The following is a 19,346-nucleotide window of genomic DNA, read 5'->3' as shown; positions in this document are numbered from 1 at the left end:
TTTATCATATATATGGCAAGTGTGTAATATAGCCAGGAGATCCTAGGACTGTCTGGTAGTCAGGCAAGAGATGCAGCAATCATTTTTGGCCACAGAAAGGGAAGTAACTGAAACAATTTCATGTTTTTCCTCAACAGAAGTGCACGAGCACTTTAATCAATTAGTTTGGAATCAATTTCTTGATACATGTAAAGGTCTGTAGTGGCTGGGAAAGTCCGTTATAATTTCATATGCTAGTAAATCACACACAATCACGAGACAGCATAAATTACATGGTTCTCACAGAGAAGGAAATGGCACAAGCCTTCAGTTTCCAAAGTATGCATAAGTTCTTACATTATACACACACAAACACAAAATGAGAAAATGGAAAGAGCTGGAGGGTTTCCAGGAGATAGGAGAAAGACTGCTAGATAAACCAGAAGAAAGACGGCTCATTCTTGAATCAATTTGAGCGAGGGTTGTCAACCCCCGGTCCGCAGCCTGCTACCGGGCCGCGAAGGCCTTGGTAACGGGCCACCACGCCTGCCTCTCACCCCCCCCCCCGTGCAGCAAGAAGCTCACCAGGCCGCGAGAGAAGCAGCCGCTTCACTCCCGGCACGGCTAGCTTTTTTGCTGCAAGGGGGGGGGGAGGAAGAGGCAGGCACGGATGCTGGCACGCTGGCAGACACAAACACACATGCACATGGTGGTGAAAATGTGCATTCCTGGCAGCTCCGCGCATGTGCGTTTTCATCACCAGGGGGCGCTAATGCGCATGCGTGGCAACAGGCCGCCAGCTTTTCCCCACCCCCGGAGGCGGTCCTCAACCCTAAAAAGGTTGGGGACCGCTAAATTTGAGGACCATTGCAGGTGCATTTATCATGTACTATATGGTTAGAGACCATTACTTATGTCACTAACCCAGACACTTGTGTTTGATCTTATGAGAATGCGAATGTAAGGAACTCACAAAGGCAGCTCTTCCTCACATTTTCCTCACAGTGGGGAGGGGCACTGTTCATTTAAGTATGTTCTGAATGGTTGTAAATATCTACAAGAACTCCTGGGAAGAGTGGCTTTGAAAAACTGAGCCAGCGTATTTGCATATTGTTGGATCTGGATCAAGGATATCTGAATCCATAATTGTAAATTATTAAATGAGGTAATAGACAAATCTGATAAGTCTTTCCCAGAGTCATGGCAACAAGCATCAATCACATTGATTCATAAAGAAGGAGGAGGTATGACTTCACCCAACCCTTACAGACCAATCTATTTGCCGAATTTTGTTGAAACTTTTGGCGGAAAGACTGAATAGATGTATTGATGATATAGTACATCAGGATCCAACAGGTTTTATGCCAAGATTAATGACGAGCAACATGTGATTTGTTTTGAATGTGTCAAAATATGTGTCCAAAAAAAAGTTGAAAGCTGTCTTCATATTCTCGGATGCAGAGAAAGCTTTTGATAATGTTTGTTGAGACTTTTTATTTGCAACTTTAAAAACATTAGAATGTGGGGACACATTTTTGGATTTGATTAGGTGCATATATTCGGAACAAAAAGCAAGAATCTTAGTGAATGGTATGCTCACAAATCAATCTATTACTATAAATAAAGGTACCAGGCAAGGATGCCCACTATCTTCATTATTATTTAATTTGGTATTAGAAATGTTGGCAACTAAAATTCGAGAAACAAAAGAGATCACCGGAGTCAAGATTGAAGGTGAAGAATTTAAATTGAATGTTATGCAGACGATGTAGTCTGCACTTTGACAAACCCAACAACATCGATTCCAGCACTTTTGGATCTACTGAGAGACTTTGGGCTTTATTCAGGATATAAAATAAACAAAGCTAAAACCAAAATTATGTTACGAGGAGTTATAGATTTGGAGATACAAGTCATTAAAGGAAATACTGGTTGTAAAATTAATCCAAAATGGGTAAAATATCTAGGGATTTCTTTGGATAAAGACTTTCTGGAACTCTTTGTGAATCAGCCTGGGGGGGGGGTGAAACAGCCTGGGGGGTGGAATGTGTCCGGCTGTCCAAGTTGGAATAGGGCCAATCAGGGTGCAGCCAGCACCGCTGGCTGCACCCTGATTGGCCCTGCCTCTGCAGCTCCCACCCTCCCTCCCTGGACTCTAGCCTCTTTGCTCTCAGACACGCCTCAGTGTCTGGAGCCAGCAGCAGGTAAGGGGAGAGGGCGATGGGCAAAGGGTTGTGGGGGAGGTCCTGCTAACGAAAGCCTCCTGGCCTGCTAAGCAGGGCCTGCTAATGAGGGCCTCTTGGCCTGCTAAGCAGTGCTGCTAACGACACCCTCCAGGCCTGCTGCCTGCCTGCTAAGGAGCTCTGTCCCAGGCCTGCTAATGAGCTGACTAGCCCCCGCCCGCCGCACTTGATCCAGCTGCGAGCTGCGGCCACCTTAAGCTGCCTGGCTGGGGGCCACGGGAGGGGACCCTTTCAAGGCCCGTTCTTAGGAACAGGCTTTGAAGCTAGTATATATATATAATGTTACATAATCCCTTTTTCTTTTGTATCCTCTCTTATTAAAAAAGCTGTCCACAGCCTCTCAACTTATTAGAGTATGGACACTTGCTGCTCATCAGCCATCAGTGCGGAGTCATTATGCCTCTTCTGTGCAAATACACTATTGAGACCATGTCTAGTGCCTGGGGCATAAGCCAGAAGTCAAGAGTTAAAGGGTCTGTGGCTCTTAGCCTGTTGTGGCTTAGCTTGGAATATCCAGCACCCTAGATATAAAGGGAAGAAGTGCTGAAGCAGCATTGCTTGCCCACCATCTGCTATATTGAGGCAGGGAGAATTATCCAGAGAAAAGAGTGGGGACTTGGGCTTTTTCTGGGAGGAAGGACCAATGCTGCTGAATGCTAGGTCAGTTACAGGAAAAACAGCAGCCATCCAGGATTAAATAAGATGCATGTGTCACTGAGCCTTGGCTAGAAAAGAGCAAGTGGTGAACCTCTTTTCAATTGTGTCTGCCAGGACTCATCAGCATAGGTGAGTGGCATCCTTATAGTCTATAAGGAGTATATCCCCCTAGTGTGTCCCATTGAGAATACTACTGGTTTGAGAGACAAGACTGGGATTCTATTGGTGTACCACCTACCCGCTACCCAAAAGCTTCCCTGCCTGCATGAACAGACGTGGTCTTTGAGTGATGCTGAAGACCCCTCAGGTTGGATGTCCCAATAGACTTCAACATTCATGCCAAGGCTGTCTTGTCAGGAGTGACCCAGGATTTCATGGCCTTCATGACAACCATGGGCCTACCTCAGGTAATAACTGATCCTACATATTGTGCAGGTCACTCTCTTGAACTGGTATTTTGTTCTGGGCACAAGGAATGTGATCTGAGGGTGGAGGAATTGATGATGCTTCATCATGAACCAATTGCTTGGGTTTAGACTTACAAGAATAATAATACTCTGCATGGGTGGGGGAATCTATTAAAATGATCCATCTTGGGTCTAGATAGATCCTAATGGCTTCCTGCTGGTTCTTGAGAATGTTCCTGTTGATGTGGTTGGTGCTCCTGTTGTTGCCCTGGTTGAACTCTGGAATGAGGAAATGACCCAAGTGATTGACATGATCTCTTTCAGGTGCACTTTCTCAAGTGATAGAGCCCAGGTAGACCCTTAGTTTATTGAGAATGTGGACTATGAAACTGCCAGGGAGAATGTTAGAGTGGAAGAAGACTGATTCTGATATGGACAAAAGTCCTTTTAAAGACAACTCCAAGGTGGTGATTGCAGCAAAGAAACAATACTCTTCTATAACCACAGTGTCAGCCAATGGAGCTGTTCTGGGTGGGATTGGTTGAGCAGGAGGAAGTTGACTGCATGGTGGTCGGCTGTGACTGTTTTGCTCAGAACTTTGCAGATAAAATCTCTCACTTTCATTCTTACTTGTATGTTAGCAGTGACATGCTCAGATGGTACCAGAGTGAAGGCTTGTCCAGTTGTTTTCAGTTTATCCAATCTGGGAGTATCTGGGGCTGCCCCCCCCCTCTTTTTTTAGGTAGAGGCTTCAAATTTGCAGCATAGTTGCTGGAACCTCTCATCGGAAAAAAAAAAGTTTGAGAAAGATTGGACAAGAAGGTCCAATTCTATGAGCCCCCAAAGAAGGTTGCTATCATCCTCCAAAGGCATTTAAACTTTAAAGGGAATGCAGACCCTATAAAATTTAAATTCTTTTGGTAAGTTGTGGCAGCAGCAGGAGGGAACGTTGAAGACATTTAAGGGGCTTCAAATGCCTTTTCCAAGTTAAGAGTTCACCCTGAGGGCATTTAAAGGGAATGGAAGCCCTTTAAATATGCTTCAACTGTGGCTATTTTTTGGCATTTTTCAGGTCTGGCCATTTTGGATAGCTGAAAAATAGCAACCTCCCACTCTATCTGGCTGGATTAATACCTGGAAAATACTGATACTGGGTACTTTTTCAGCTTGGTTTAGCTGACCACACATCCCTGCTCACCCCTAGTTGCTATCATTTGCCAGTGGGTGAAAGATTTTGTTTCATCCGGAGTTCCCTCAGTAATCCCTTTTCCTGACCAACGTTTCAACTGTTGTTCTTATGTTGTTGTATATAAGCTCTGGTTTTAATTATTTGTTGGGGGGGGGGTTTAGAATCATAGAATCATAGAATAGAGTTGGAAGGGACCTCATGGGTCATCTAGTACAACTCCCTGCACCATGCAAGACATTCACATCCCAATCGCTGTTTGTTTTAATGGCTTTAAAATGTGATTATATAATTTTTGTTTTAATTTGTTTTATATTCTGATGACCCCTGTGAGGGTTGAAACATAAGATATACATTTTGTAAAATAAACATATATTAAACAGAAGTTGGAACATTAAATTTAGCACGGTTACCACACAAAATGTTTAGTGAAATCATGGCGAAGAGATTAACAAATGTTTAAGCAGAATCCTATTTAAAATTTTTCTTTACTCCTACCAAAATGGAGATGAGCATTAAACCCTGGAAAAATTATTGACCAAAGAAGAGCTGCTATTGCTCATCAGACAGAACACTACTTTTAGTACTTGAGAACATGACTTCTAAATATTATATGAGAATCCAATACAGGACTTGCACTAATCACACTTAATACTAATAAAATAAGATCATGACAATTACATATCATGACCATCCTTAGCACACAAACAGAATTCAAAATGTTGTGGACTTGACTTTTCTAATACGGATCCCCTCCACAGCCTCACAAGCCACTGTCAGGCATACAGCTACCAAATGATAACAGGAAAGAAAACTGATGCTGTGTGCCTACAATTCTGAATGCTGGCAAGAAGGGAGAAGACGATGCAGAGGAGGGCGATAGAATCCGTAACGCCCATCATGTATGTTAGTCATACAAAAAAGATTCACCACAAAGAACAGTAGGATGCGTTCAGCATGAGTTCCTTCACTATTACATCCCACAATACACATTTAAGTACTATTTGAGCAGGGAAACCACATACCAGAACACCCACAGAAGAACAGGGCAAGATAAGGAAGTCACTTATATTTTAGATCCCAATCTAACAGCCAGATGGCTGAGATTATAGTATTAAGAAATATAATCTCCGGCACATGATCACTATATCCTACAGTAGATAGCCATTACTTTTTCTATGTTTTAGTAAGATATCAAACATTTAGCAAAACGGTAAACATACTGACTGAGGCACACTTTCAGAAAGAAGTGCTTCAACATCCATTGTATTTCACCACACGGTCACGGAAAAACAATGAACCACAGAGGCTGAATTTTACATAAAATTATCTCACTCCATTTTATTTAAGATTCTTTTCTCCAGTTAGTAAAAGAAAGATGTGTCTCTTTTTATACATATATACAAGTTCAGTTATAAAAATAGACAGCACATTCAGAGAGGAAAAAAAGGCTTGGCATTTTTCTGATTCCCTCTAAACACTGTATATACACATGTGAATCTGAGTTGGGGGAGCACAGTAAATCCTCATGATTTAACTTAAATATCCCCTCCCTACCCTATTATCCCCTCCAAATCTGTTTCTTTAATAAAAAAGGTATCTAACTTAACTCATTTCTGCTATTTTCAGGTGTGCAAATTAGAGGCAGAGTCAACAGGAAGCACTTGCTCTACACTGTGGGATTCCAGGGAAGGTGCATGAGACTGAAAAATCCTTTGCTTTCTTAGCTAAGATCTTCATCTCGTAGCCTGGTTCACCCTTGAAGGATGAAAATGCCCAGAAAGAACAACCACTTAACATCAACACAAAGGCAGGAGAACTGCCTCTCTCCTTCATCTCAGTGCAATGCAGACATTATACATACTATGCCAAAACAGAGGGTTCTTGTGCATTCAAAATGGAGTACCAGAACAAAAGAGTTGCCCTCATGGCTTTGCTGTTCTCTGGCCATTTTTTGGTAGCTTGACAAGAGTTTTGCTGTGGAGATAAATCATCACAATGGAGCAAATCCTAACCTGCTGGGGGTGAAGGGCTGAACAACAAGATGTGCCTAAAAACAGCAACAGCTTGGAATGAGATTTCACTTTACTAGAGTTTGGATGGAAGCAGGGAACGGAGCATTGCCCTTATTCTTTTATTGTGGTATGGCAGCCAATGGTACCTAAAACATAATTTTAAAAACTTTTCTATGGCACAATGAGAAGAAAAGCAGTGATCTATACCCTCCATCAAATTCCTTTGTTAAAAATTACACACAAAATGGCTGACTTTTTTTTCCTTCTAAAACCTTTTAAGATTTCCCCATAAGCCAAATGCAAGAAACTGTATTTAAAATAAGATGTATTTTAAAGTAAATGCATATGAACCAAGGTACTGTGATGTAAAGCAGCAACTTAAAGCACCTTCTGCTCTCTGGAACAGACACAGCAATGTCATTCCCCAAATACCAGTTCTGCTGTCATTTCATTTAAAGTAACAGAACTCTTGTTGTTCAGAAACATGGTATTGGTAAAATACCACAGTGCAAAACTCTTAACTCCTCACAAAACCATTTTTCATGGCATCTGCTATTGATACACATTGGAACCATCAAGTTATTTCTTCATAGCTCTCCCCAAAAGATGCACTGACCAGAACCCTCGTCTGAATCTGCAGGGTATCCTCAAATTTCTGATACTTATCTCTTTATTGAGAGAATACAGCTGAATTCCACATGAAACCTGAAAGATTAAGAGAGAGGATGCTGGTGTGAGCACAAAGGGGGAGACTTGCAGCTAGTCTCACATGGAGGCCGGATCCTTTGCCCACATGATTTCTAGGATGCCAGAAAAAACTTAATGGAAAAAGTTAAGCACAAGCACCCTAAGTCTATGTCCCTCCTCTTCACAAAACGGTAAGGGTACTATAAACTGAGCTACACAGGACATCTCTTGCCCCATTAGTGCAGTTATTACCTCATCATACCCACATATGGGATGAAAACAAGGCATCGTCTGTATAACCTTTTGCTGGTTGGAGTAGACTGCTTAGAAAGCCAACATGGATACAGGTAGGTTCCAGGGATTCAAAACTACTATCGCCCACCTGAGGTGTGGGCTCCTTTGTATTGTTTTCGGACAGGGGTTTCTGGTGTCAAGGAACTTGTCAGGTTTAAAGTCTTGGAGGTTCCACAAACACTGTTTCCTTTGCTCAAGGGAGAGGAGGTGCTTGATGGTCCAAAATCTGCGAGTCCGGAAGGTCGGATATGTGGCATTTGCAACGGGCTGCCTGAAGACATACCTAGCAACAAAAAGCAAATCCTTTCTCAACATACCACAGTCACATTATGGATTCTTAACTGAAGATAAAAAATATTTATTTTATTTATTATTTGCCTTTTAATTCGCAGTTCTCCAGAAGGGCTCAGGGTGGCTTACAATAAAGATTGGACTGAAAACACCCTAACCCTGGCTGCGACCAATTTCACCTCTTTGGGGTGAAATTATAGGATTAAAACTAACATTGCATGTAATGGTCCTAATTACAGCTGTAGTAGTTATATACAAAAAGAAATATTACTAGTCTGTCTTTTTACCCCCAGGATATTTTGGGTACTCAGTTTGATGGAAAGTTTTTAAAACCAAAAATTGGCAAGAAAAGCTCATTGTATATATTTAGCATCAATATGACCAATAATGACCTAGTTATTAAACTAACCAGCTCCAAGAAGCAGACATACCTTCTTACTTTTCTCTTTGAGACCAGTATAAATTTTTACAGCATTACACTTCAACAGCATGGATGAACATGGTTACTTCAGCACAGCCAGATCTCATTTGGAGAAGCTCAGCTATGCAACAGATATCTTAACAGGTTACTGATGCAAAGCACTCCATGGCACCCATTCTCTCCTACCTTTAGACACACTGTATCCATACGCTGCATACGCCGCAGCAGAGGCAGCTGCTGCCCCTGCTTTAGCACCTGCCATGGCAGCTGCACTTCCTGCTGTTGATTTCCGGCTCCTGCCTTTTCCTGTGCTTTTTGATCCGCTGTTTGAACCTTTGGGGCGACCTCGGCTTCTACCTGAATGACCTCTCCCTGTGACTGGCATATCCTGTATTGAAATTCCTTAAGGAAACAAAGATATCATAGGCACAATTATTAGTACATCGCAAATGGAGACACTATACTTTTCAGTAAAGAACACAATTATTTTAGTCTGTATAGTTCCATAGCTGTTTAAGTGTAGATCCGATAAATTACATTCTCCAAATAAAAAGACTTTGGACAACAGATGCTTATTGAGTATGCATGGGCATTGTCCCACTAAGACTATATCTAATCTGAGATTTCAGTCTGTCCTAACAGTAAACATGTTTGACCTGTATAATAGAAGCATCAGAGAATTTAAATGTTTACAATTCCTAAATAGGTAGCCCAATTGTTTAAATAAATGCCTTAGCTTACTGAGTTACTATTGTTATCCCTCACTAATTAATAAATGATATGCATTTTATATAAACAATATCTTGTATCTGGCTGACATCTACTTGAACCCATTCAGATTTATGCATTAGGGCACCAATTGCTTTGCATATAAATGTTTAGCTAGTATCTATACAGAGTTTAGAGTGTTTAGAATTTCACATATAGTAGGCCATATATGGAGCAGAGTTAAGTCAGACACAATAAAACCGGAGTAGACAGGCACTTGAGACCAACATTTAGTCCATCATGAGCATTTGTGTGAATCAGAGCTCACTTTTCTCTGATGCATAAAAGGTATACCTGTAAGGCCAAATGAATTATCACATTTATGTGAAATGTAATACAAATTCATTGAACTGATGGATGTACGTACACTTTATGCAGCTGATGAAGTCAGCTTTAATTTAGAAGAGAAGAAGAAGAAGAAGAGTTGGTTCTTATATGCCGCTTTTCCCTACCCGAAGGAGGCTCAAAGCGGCTTACAGTCGCCTTCCCATTCCTCTCCCCACAACAGACACCCTGTGGGGTGGGTGAGGCTGAGAGAGCACTGATATCACTGCTCGGTCAGAACAGTTTTATCAGTGCCATGGCGAGCCCAAGGTCACCCAGCTGGTTGCATGTGGGGGAGCGCAGAATCGAACCTGGCATGCCAGATTAGAAGTCCGCACTCCTAACCACTCCACCAAACTGGCTCTCTTTACAAAAGTTCATGCTAGAATAAATGTTGTTAAAGTGTCATTGGATTTGACAGAATCTGAGACTGAAGGGCAAGTGACTTGGCTGAAATTATATTTGAACTAAATCACGCTTAGCTATCATGATGCCCCAACTTTAACTCAGAACAGAAAGCATTGTACAGTGGATGAAGAAATACATCAGATTTTAGTTATTAACTAACTGTCACCTGGCCTGAGGCAAATCCCAGTCATAAATAAGCTATACAAAATAGAAATCGCACTATGATATTCTTAGGGCAGGCTCTTACAATGATAGAAAAATACTAACCATTCATGTTGTCAGAGACTGAGCCAGTGATGGAAGCAGGAGAGTTGGTGGCTCTTGACTGAGGTGCTGACGATGCTGGATCATCTACAATCACTAGCATGTCATTGCTGCTCTCATCAGGAGGGATGGAGCCCATGTGCAATTCACTGCTGATGGAGATCTAGACCACGTGAAAACAAAGCCCTTAAAGCTTATATATACATTTATATATCCATCATGTCTTTCCCCCAAATCTGTCCGCAGGGGCTACAGAACTCTCACAGCCCAATATTCCATCCCAGATGTCCCTTGGATTGTTCCGTGCTGAAATAATCACCCATTTATTCATACCCAGCACAGTTGGACTATGAGGTTGAAAAAATGGCCCATGTTCACGTGTTTCTAGCAACTAATGTCCCTTGGATTTCTTGTGTAGGATAGCTTCAGGGTGATATAAAGAAACTCTTACCTCACTAAAAGGGCTAGGCATGGCAGAATCTACACTAACAAATGACTCATCACCATCAGCTGAGAGGTTAGAGTTATCTGCAGATGGAACAAAAGGGATCACTAGATTCATGCCTTCTTTCTTTTTTTTCCCATCCAACTCATCTTCTTTTTTCTTCTGAAATCCAAACAAAAACAAGCGTTGTAAGGCTGGAAAGCTAAAAATCAGGGAGATAAAGTGCCAGTCCACTATAAAATGCAATGTAATTGTTTTAAACCTATGAACAATAATCACCAATAAGAAAATTATACCCAGCTGCTCCAAAATAGTTGGATGATGCAATATAAGTGCAACCTTGGTAGATCAAGACACAGTTCTATCAAGTTCAACACTGTGTCTCTAGCAGCTGCTAGTCAAATACGTCTTGTGAGTTTACAAACAACAGGTCTCTAAGACAACATCCTTCCCTGCATTGTTTGCCTCCAGCATCTGGTCTTCTGAGGTATGAACATAGAAGTTCCACTTAGATATAATGTCTAGCATATGTCAGCCAATGTACCTTCAGTGAAACTGTTTAATCTTAAAAAGCTATATGAGCCAACGGCTGTCAACTCATTTTGCAGTAGTGAATGACAAAGCTTAATTTAATTATAGTACACCAGTTGTCTAACTGACAGTGAAAACAAATGTGATCCAATTAGTGATCCAGAAAATGAAACACTGGACTTACAGTGAAATTTTATAGGCACAGAGCAGAGGTCACTGGGGGGGGGGTGAATTCCCTGTACTGTGCAGAGGGTTTGGACTAGATGACCCTTGGGGACCCTTCCAGCTCTCTGTTTCAGATTGGAAGGTATCTTTGTATGGGCTTTGTGGGCAGGACATACAAATTTCTTGCTAAGGTTTCTCATATCCTGAGGAAGTGTTCCACCTCCCCCATTCATATCTTGCCAAACTTCCAATGGAGACAGATCCACCTCTAGACTACAGTCACATAAGAGACAATTATCTCTGAAAATCTGCAGGTGAAGAAACTATAAGGCAGAAAACTAGGTGAGAAAAAACTGATAGTCTCACTTGTGATTCAGAAAGTTCCTTTCCTATTTCTCTTCTGCCAACTTTTAATCTACTGATGAGAATAAATTTTCAAATTAACTTAAATGTTTCATCCTCCATCAGTGAAGGGAGGTTTCCTTATATGACATATTAAAAAGATCTATTTGAGCAGGTGGGGGCTAGCCATGTCACTCTAGTGTCCTCCTTTCATTGTCCATCTGAAGCCACAAAGCCCATCCCATAGCAAGATGAAATAGGGGATGCTGTAGAAGGATGTCATAGTCCATTGGGAAGATCCCCAATGCTTGCTGTGAGATCATCAATAGGTCAGAGAATTGGCCAGAGGGATACAATGACAATGTCCTCTGTTGTTTCCCTTGTACTCTACTCCCTGGATATGAGTAGAAGACAAAGGGATGGCACAGAGGAGGTCCTTGTGCCCTAAGTGCTAAGACAGTATGCTCACCCTCCACCTTACCAGCATACACCTGCACTAGAATTTTGGCATGTTATTTTTGGTGGGGATGTCAGGACCTAACAGTGGATGCTTTGACTCATGGTCACTGCACAGAAGACTCCAGAATGTTGAGCCCCTCACCTAGATCCAAGTCCTGCCTGCTGGGATAGTTTGCCTTCAGGTTGTGAATGTCTACACATGTTGAGATTAATGACAGGAGGATGGGACTCTGCCCACTGAAATAGTGGAATAACTTTCTGCCAGATGACAGCTGAGATGGTATTTACCAGGATGAGGCAGTAATAATCTATCAAGAGCTGGAAGGAGAATAGTGCAAATGAGATAGCTCTCTGCTCCAACTACTAGATGCTGCGCCTTATTTCCATGATGTGCCACTTTCTTGGAGTGAATGGTGATATTAGCATACACTGAGCAGACTGGCATCCATGGTGGTTTCCACTCGAAGAAGTTTTAGGGTACTTCTGACCAGGTAAGACTCTTGGAGCCACCAACTTAAGGAACAGCATAAAATGGGAATAATAATGTTCTCTCCGATGATGATGAAGGCAATTGAAACTCATTAAGAGGGAGAGGAGGGGAACTGGCACCATAAAACAGCCATGAAAAGACGACTGAATCCATCAACAGGAAGAGATACCCCTAGATAAATGTTCCATTATACCCCATGGGGAGCATTCACTATAAAGATCCCCATAGTGTTTCTCTAGATGTCCCTGGACTAAAATTCCCAGGAGCTCCTGCCAACATGTGCTTGCAGGGGCTCATGGGAACTGTAGATCATTGACATCTGGAAATCTACAGTTTGGCACCCCTACCAAAGAAAATAATGCAGCAGAAAAAAATTGAGAATCCCAAATATTTACTGAATTTGAATATCATACCTGGATTCAGGAATATCGGGAAATAACTATATTTTTGGGGTTCAGTGTCCCAAACTTGAAAAATACTGTTTTGTTGTTGTTTTGCACATTCCCATTCTGTGGGCAGTTCTATAGATAGGCCCATCCTCCACCAGTGCTTTGGGGTAGAAAAGGGCTGTCTGTCCCTGCCGGTAGTTTGGCAAGGGAGAGGAGTGCAACAGCAGGAGATGAGGATTTGGAGTCAGTTGGCAAGTGGTTAGTCCTTTGGCTAGAGTGGTCTTCCTCAGAAAGGAGTGGAAGATCCTCTTGATGGAGAAAGTGGGTAAGAGGCTGGCCCAAAAGTGCTACATTTGCTCCCCATTTTCCTAAACTGAGCCATGGAGACTGAAGCCGAGTTGGACTGCAGTGACAGATAATGGCTTGCAGGGGCACAGTGTTTAGCTCTGGAGTCTGAAGGTAGAGCTGAGTGGTGGCATCATGCTCTGCTGGCCTAGAAAAAAGCTAAAATGGTTGCTCCTGTGAATAGTTTTGGGATCCAGGGAATAAGAGCCAGGCTCCTCTGAAGAATGGCTAGATCTGTGAGATTCCCATTCCCTACCCCTTTTGGGGGCAGGGGAGAGGGAAGGTTTTAGAAAAAGAGAAATCTTTATCCCTCTTTGTGTAGCAATGTTTTTCCACTTCATGCACAGGCATAATGTAGGGACAAAGGGCTGGTTAAGTGAAATCCTGTCAAGAATGATGGGGGATAAGGCAAATGGAGAACCTCTCCCAGTGTCAGCTAAAAGTTATCCCCCCTCCTCCCTTGCTAGTACTTGCCACGGCCTCCTGAACTTGTGTAATTGATGGGTTGAAAGGCACTGGCTCAGAAGAGCTGTAGGAGGCCTTGTTGATGGTACTTCCAAGTAAGAGAGGGTCAGCTGTCCACTCTCTGTCCCTGCTGATCCTCAGCATTGTTCCTCAGCATTTGTATACTTTCCATCATTGGTTATTTTAAAGGTATTATTGGCTTATGCTTTTAATGTGAGGTGGGAGAGATGCCGAAGTCTGTTCATTCACTGAGCAGGCAGAGCATAACTGGGAAGATGGAGAGCCTCCTTTACATAGCAGAAGCCTTGGCAAGAAATATGCATATGTTCTGCCCCCAGAGCAGGGAGGAGACACAACCCATACATGGATACGTTCCTCCACTGAAGGAGAATGCTGTTTTTAAAGTTATAAAAACCAAACATTTAAAATGGATATCTTAAAAGATTATTTAAAAGGCAGCCACATTCCGAAATATCATTTTTTCCAAAGTAAAGTCAATTCAGAAGGCAAAATTGCTACTTAGTGAAAATTTCTGTTCTCCAAAAGGCAGCTTCAATCAAAATAAGACAAAGTCATATTTTAGTTACCAGATGTTGAGATGTGACTACAGCTTAGAAGATTTCATAATGAACATTTCACCCTTAAACAATCAAGAGGTGAAGGGAACAAATGCAATACAAAACAGACTCTTTTCTTTTACTCAATACCCAGCAAGACCAAAAATCCCACCACAGCCAGACCTGAAATTAGCCAAAGTGGAATAAACTACCTTTTCTACTCTTGTACATGATAATTAAAGGTGTAATTGGACAAATGAATCCTACGCTTGTTCAGAAAATACCTTTTCAGCATATTTTTCCCTCTTTCGTTTACGCTCTTTCACACGGTTTGTCTCCTCTTGCTGCCGCTTCTCCTCCTGACGTTGGCGTACTGTTGGTTTAGGAAGCAACCATCAGAAAGCTTTATTAACAGGAATAAGAACATAAGAATAGCCCTGCCGGCACAGTCCCTTGAAACTGGTATCAAGAGGTGTACTGAATCTGAATGTGGAGTCACCATGGTTGGTAGTCATTGGTAGACCTATCCTCCATGAACCTGTCTAATTGTCTTTAAAAGATGTCTATCCCTATAGCCATCACTACATCTGTTGGTATTGAATTTTATATTTTAAGCACTCGCTATGTAAATAAGTATTTTCTTTTGTCCACCAAGAATCTTCTGCCCATTATCATCATTGGATGCCCTTGAGGTATAGAATTTTGGTAGAGAGAGAAATGTTCTTTTTGTCAACTTTCTCAATCCCATGTTTTATAAAACTTTATCATGTCCCCCCTTAGCTGTCTCTTTTCTAAACCGAGAAGTCCCAGAGTCTTCAGCCTTTCCTCATAGGGACAGTGCTCCAACCCCCTAACCATCCTGGTTGCCATCTTCTTTCCTTTCTCCTGTTCTGCAATGTCCTTTTTGAGATATAGATATTGTAATATCAGGGATATTGTAATATCAGCCATTTTATTTTCAGTTCCTTTGTTATTAATCCCTGCCTGTTAGTGTTTTCTACCTCTGCAGCACACTGGGTTGACACTTCCACTGAGCTATCTACTATGACTCCATGATCTTGTTCCCTCCAGGCTCAATAAGTTCAGATCCCATTAGCCTATACTTGACAGGATTTTCTGTCCCAGTGTGCATCACTTGACACTTAACACAACTTTTTTCCTCACATTGTTTCTCGCTCACCCAATTTGTGGAGATCTTCCTAGAGCTCGTCACATTCATCCTTGATATCTACTAACCTGAATAATTTTGTATCATCTGCAAAATTGGCCTTTACACTACTCCCTTCTAGTTCCAGATAATTTATAAATAAATTAAATAGTATCAGCCTCTGTCCTCTTATCCCATGACTGCTAAATTTAATCAGGAGTCTTTGATGAGATACCGTGTCAAAAGCCCTTTGAAAGTCCATGTATACAATTCTACCAGGTCACTGTTATCTACACACTTGTTCACTTTCTCAAGGAACGCCAAAAGATTGGTGAGGCATGACTTCCTGTTACAGATGCTAAAAACTCTTATATTTTCAACAACAACAAAAAAAGCTTGGATTGCACCTTTAATTACAGTTCTTTATCCCACTCCTTTGTGCTATGCTTTTCCCTGAAGAAACTGATGCCGTTACAGCAAACTATATACAAGCTGAGATACCCTTTACAGAGAGAAATGACACTGAGACTTGAAATGGCCACATGCTTCTCCCCCTGCAAAAAAACAGGTTTAAAATTCCCCCAAAGGCAAAGCATTGGGGGGGGGAGAGACAAAAAGTTTTCACTCTCCTGCATTATGCTCATTTGTGCTTGTTTGTAAAAAATAAAATAAATAAATTTTAAAAAATGTTAGCTTGCTGTTCTCATCTGATCTTCACCAAATGCTACTGCTAATGTTTGTGGAAGGACAAGTACTAGTAGCATCCATATATTAGCCTCTGTTTCTGCTATGTATCATATACTGTGAGTAACAAGTAATGTTCTTCCATCTTCCTGTTCTCTAAAATGTGTGAAATGTAAAAACTGGGGGTTGAGACTGGCCCTACTCTTTTTATTTGGAAGCTTTTGCAATGATTTAAAATTCTTCTGGTAGTACTTTATTGTGGGGCATAAAACCAAAGGAAGGTAGCACAGTACAGTAAACAGTGGAGAAAACAGGAGTCCAAATGTGGACGCTATAATTACCTTTAAGAACATAACTTTCATCCATTGCACATTATAATTATTGACACAAAACAAGCCAGACAACAGAAACATCTTCATGGCATTTGAATTGAAAGATTTCAAGAACAACTGAAATATAGGTTAAAGTTGGAAATGGCCCCCACGTACATTTTTTCTCAAGCTCTTCATCATCAAGCAGCAGACTAACCACCTCCTTGGGTTTTAGCGTGTCTGGTTTGAAATTGCCACCTGAAATCACCATCCTTTGAATCTACAGGAGAAAACAAATCATCAGCCTTTCATCTTGGATTATTTCCCCCCACCAAAAAATCCCAACTCCTATATTGGTATAGTGAAAAGGAATGGAGGGGCAAGATTCAAGGCTAGCAGAACCATAATGTCCAACAAGATTTCCAGGGTTTCAGCTTTTGAGACTGAAATGGATGAGAGTGATATCTGATGAAGGGAACTTATACCTGGAAAATCTTATTTGTGTTTTAAGGTTCTAACTGACTCAAATTTTGCTCTTTTACTTCAGACCAACATAAAGAAAAAGAATTGATTCTTATATGCTGCTTTTCTCTACCAGAAGGAGTCTCAAAGTGGCTTACAATCGCTTTCCTTTCTCCCCACAACAGACACCCTGTGGGGTGGGTGAGGCTGAGAGAGCCCTGATATTGCTGCTCGGTCAGGACAGTTTTATCAGTGCCATGGTGAGCCCAAGGTCACCCAGCTGGCTGCATGTGGGGGAGTGCAGAATCGAACCCGGCTTGCCATATTAGAAGTCTGTGCTCCTAACCACTACACCAAGCTGGGTGAACATAGTCATATAAAATGAAAGCGCTTAAAAAAGAAAACAGAAAAATGTACATCTTGCTTTGCATGCTTAAATACTAATGCACTAAAGTTGCACGGGTTTCCACAATTCCCGCTTCAGGTGCTGGTACCCCGTACTAGAGAGGTCTGCCACAAACACAACATTCTAAATCACATCATACAGGCACATAGTCACGAACTCATAGAGCATATAAAAAATAAAACAGATAAAGAAAAGAGTTTGTGACTGTCAAACTCAGTACATGGCATTTACCCTGAACACTTAATGTATAAGGCAATTAAGAGGTTGCTGTATTAACTTTCAATATGAGTTGTTCTCATCTCAAGATTATAACTGGTCGTTTTACAATCACTGTCCAAGATCTCTGCCATTCCTTCTACATTTCATTGCTCCACACATGTACACTCTCTTACCTCACTTTTTTCCTTGGCCCTTTGCAAGATGCGCTCCTCGATGGTGCCTTTACAAATCAATCGATACACAGTGACCTGTTTTGTCTGACCCAGTCTGTGAGCTCGATCCATGGCCTGCTGATCCACTGTTGGATTCCAGTCGCTATCGTAGAAAATTACCTGTCAGGGCATTTTTTGAAAAAAGTTACAAATACAAAACCCAAATTCAAGCTTCAAGTGAGTAGCCGTGTTGGTCTGAAGTAGCACAATAAAATCAGAGTCCAGTAGCACCTTTAAGACCAACAAAGACTTATTCAAGGTGTGAGCTTTCGAGTGCAAGCACTCTTCGTCAGACTAAGAACTGACCATCATAACAGTAGGAATATATAAGCAAAAGTTAATCCTGTTACATTAGTAAACTGTGTCACAGCATCTGTTACTTGAAAAGATTATCTGACCTTCCTCCACTGCAACAACTTTGCTCATCCGAGCAAAGGCTTCTAAAGGTGCCACCCTGCAAATGGGTAAGATTGGCAGCTGCCCATTTATGTACATTCTCTGTTGTGGCTTCCTCATTGTGGAAGGGCCTGCCTGAGGAGTTCAGGAAGACACCTACTTCTGTCATTTCAAAGAATATACAAAACAGTAGTGCTCAAGAGGGAACTTTATAAAGTGATTAGAACTGTGACGACAATTCAGGAGGACACCTTTATAATGGAACAGGATTAGAGTTCACTACCTGTTTTTATTGCACTGTGTTATTCTTTGTAAGAGCCTCTTGGGGCGTAGAGTGGTAAGGCAGCAGACATGCAGTCTGAAAGCTCTGCCCATGAGGCTGGGAGTTCAATCCCAGCAGCCAGCTCAAGGTTGACTCAGCCTTCCATCCTTCTGAGGTCGGTAAAATGAGTACCCAGCTTGCTGGGGGATAAAATGGTAATGACTGGGGAAGGCACTGGCAAACCACCCTGTATTGAGTCTGCCATGAAAACGCTAGAGGGCGTCACCCCAAGGGTCAGACATGACCCAGTGCTTGCACAGGGGATACCTTTATTCTTTGTAATTTACTTTTTGTGCTGAGTTCTGTATTTTAAGAGGAGGCCATGTCTCAGTGGCAGAGCATCTGCTTAGCATGCTGAAAGTCCAGGTTCAATCCCTGGCATCTCCCTTCAGGTAGCAGCTGATGGGAAGACCTTGATTTGAGATGCTAGAGATCTGTTACCAGTATGAATAAGCAATACTGACTTTGAAGGATCGGATTCAGTATAAGACAGCTTTGTTTGTTTATAGTATACCTTGCCTTAAATAGTTTATTCCTTGCATTGTTCTCCAGTTCTGTAATCCTACTCTTATTGCATTGTTCACTGGTTGACTACACTGCTTAACACCCAACAATCTGCCTTGAGTTTCACTGAGAATGGTGGACTATAAATGCAGTAGTTAACAATTGTTAACAGTGTATGGTGGATAACATACTTAAAGCAAAGTGTTCACTTACTGTATCAGCAGCTGTAAGGTTAATACCTAAGCCACCAGCTCTTGTGCTTAACAAGAAGACAAAGATATCATTCCTATAAAAACAGAAAAGAAAAATAGAACCTCTCTTTAAAATGTGCACTCTACACAAATATTATATATAGCAAATCAGGATGAGGTGTTACATGAGGCAATCTTTTGTACACCAAAGTAGTTATTTGACTTTGTTTTACCCAGTTCTGAACAATTCAAATACCACAGAACGATGACCATTTAATAAACTGGTATCTATAAATATCTCTCTGTCCTGGATTTTGGGGGGGGGGGAGCATGTGTCTATGAGCTGCTGTAAAGAAGAAA

General features: G+C 41.6%; 2 protein-coding genes across 5 annotated transcripts in view; one reads left to right on the top strand and one right to left on the bottom strand.

Moving 5' to 3' along the window:
• DLL4 (delta like canonical Notch ligand 4) overlaps positions 1-19,346 on the top strand; it is a 184,872-nt gene that overhangs the window by 83,822 nt on the left and 81,704 nt on the right. The gene's annotated exons all lie outside the window — the stretch shown is intronic.
• INO80 (INO80 complex ATPase subunit) overlaps positions 5,787-19,346 on the bottom strand; it is a 70,008-nt gene continuing 56,448 nt past the window's right edge. For 3 of the 4 annotated variants that reach the window (XM_077322824.1, XM_077322822.1, XM_077322823.1), the window contains exons 29-37: positions 19,009-19,081; positions 17,535-17,693; positions 16,452-16,554; positions 14,417-14,505; positions 10,396-10,551; positions 9,948-10,107; positions 8,367-8,582; positions 7,557-7,751; positions 5,787-7,192 (exon numbers count right to left, since the gene is read on the bottom strand). In XM_077322824.1, the coding sequence (XP_077178939.1) occupies positions 7,158-7,192; positions 7,557-7,751; positions 8,367-8,582; positions 9,948-10,107; positions 10,396-10,551; positions 14,417-14,505; positions 16,452-16,554; positions 17,535-17,693; positions 19,009-19,081 (1,186 nt within the window). In that variant the 3' untranslated portion in view covers positions 5,787-7,157. Of the gene's footprint in view, positions 7,752-8,366; positions 8,583-9,947; positions 10,108-10,395; positions 10,552-14,416; positions 14,506-16,451; positions 16,555-17,534; positions 17,694-19,008; positions 19,082-19,346 lie in introns of all 4 variants that reach the window. The other variant, XM_077322825.1, reaches the window with a different exon arrangement.

This window comes from Paroedura picta, chromosome 2 (assembly GCF_049243985.1).
Source record: "Paroedura picta isolate Pp20150507F chromosome 2, Ppicta_v3.0, whole genome shotgun sequence".
In the NCBI taxonomy this organism is placed as follows: domain Eukaryota; kingdom Metazoa; phylum Chordata; class Lepidosauria; order Squamata; family Gekkonidae; genus Paroedura; species Paroedura picta.
This window is presented reverse-complemented; position numbering and strand designations above follow the sequence as displayed.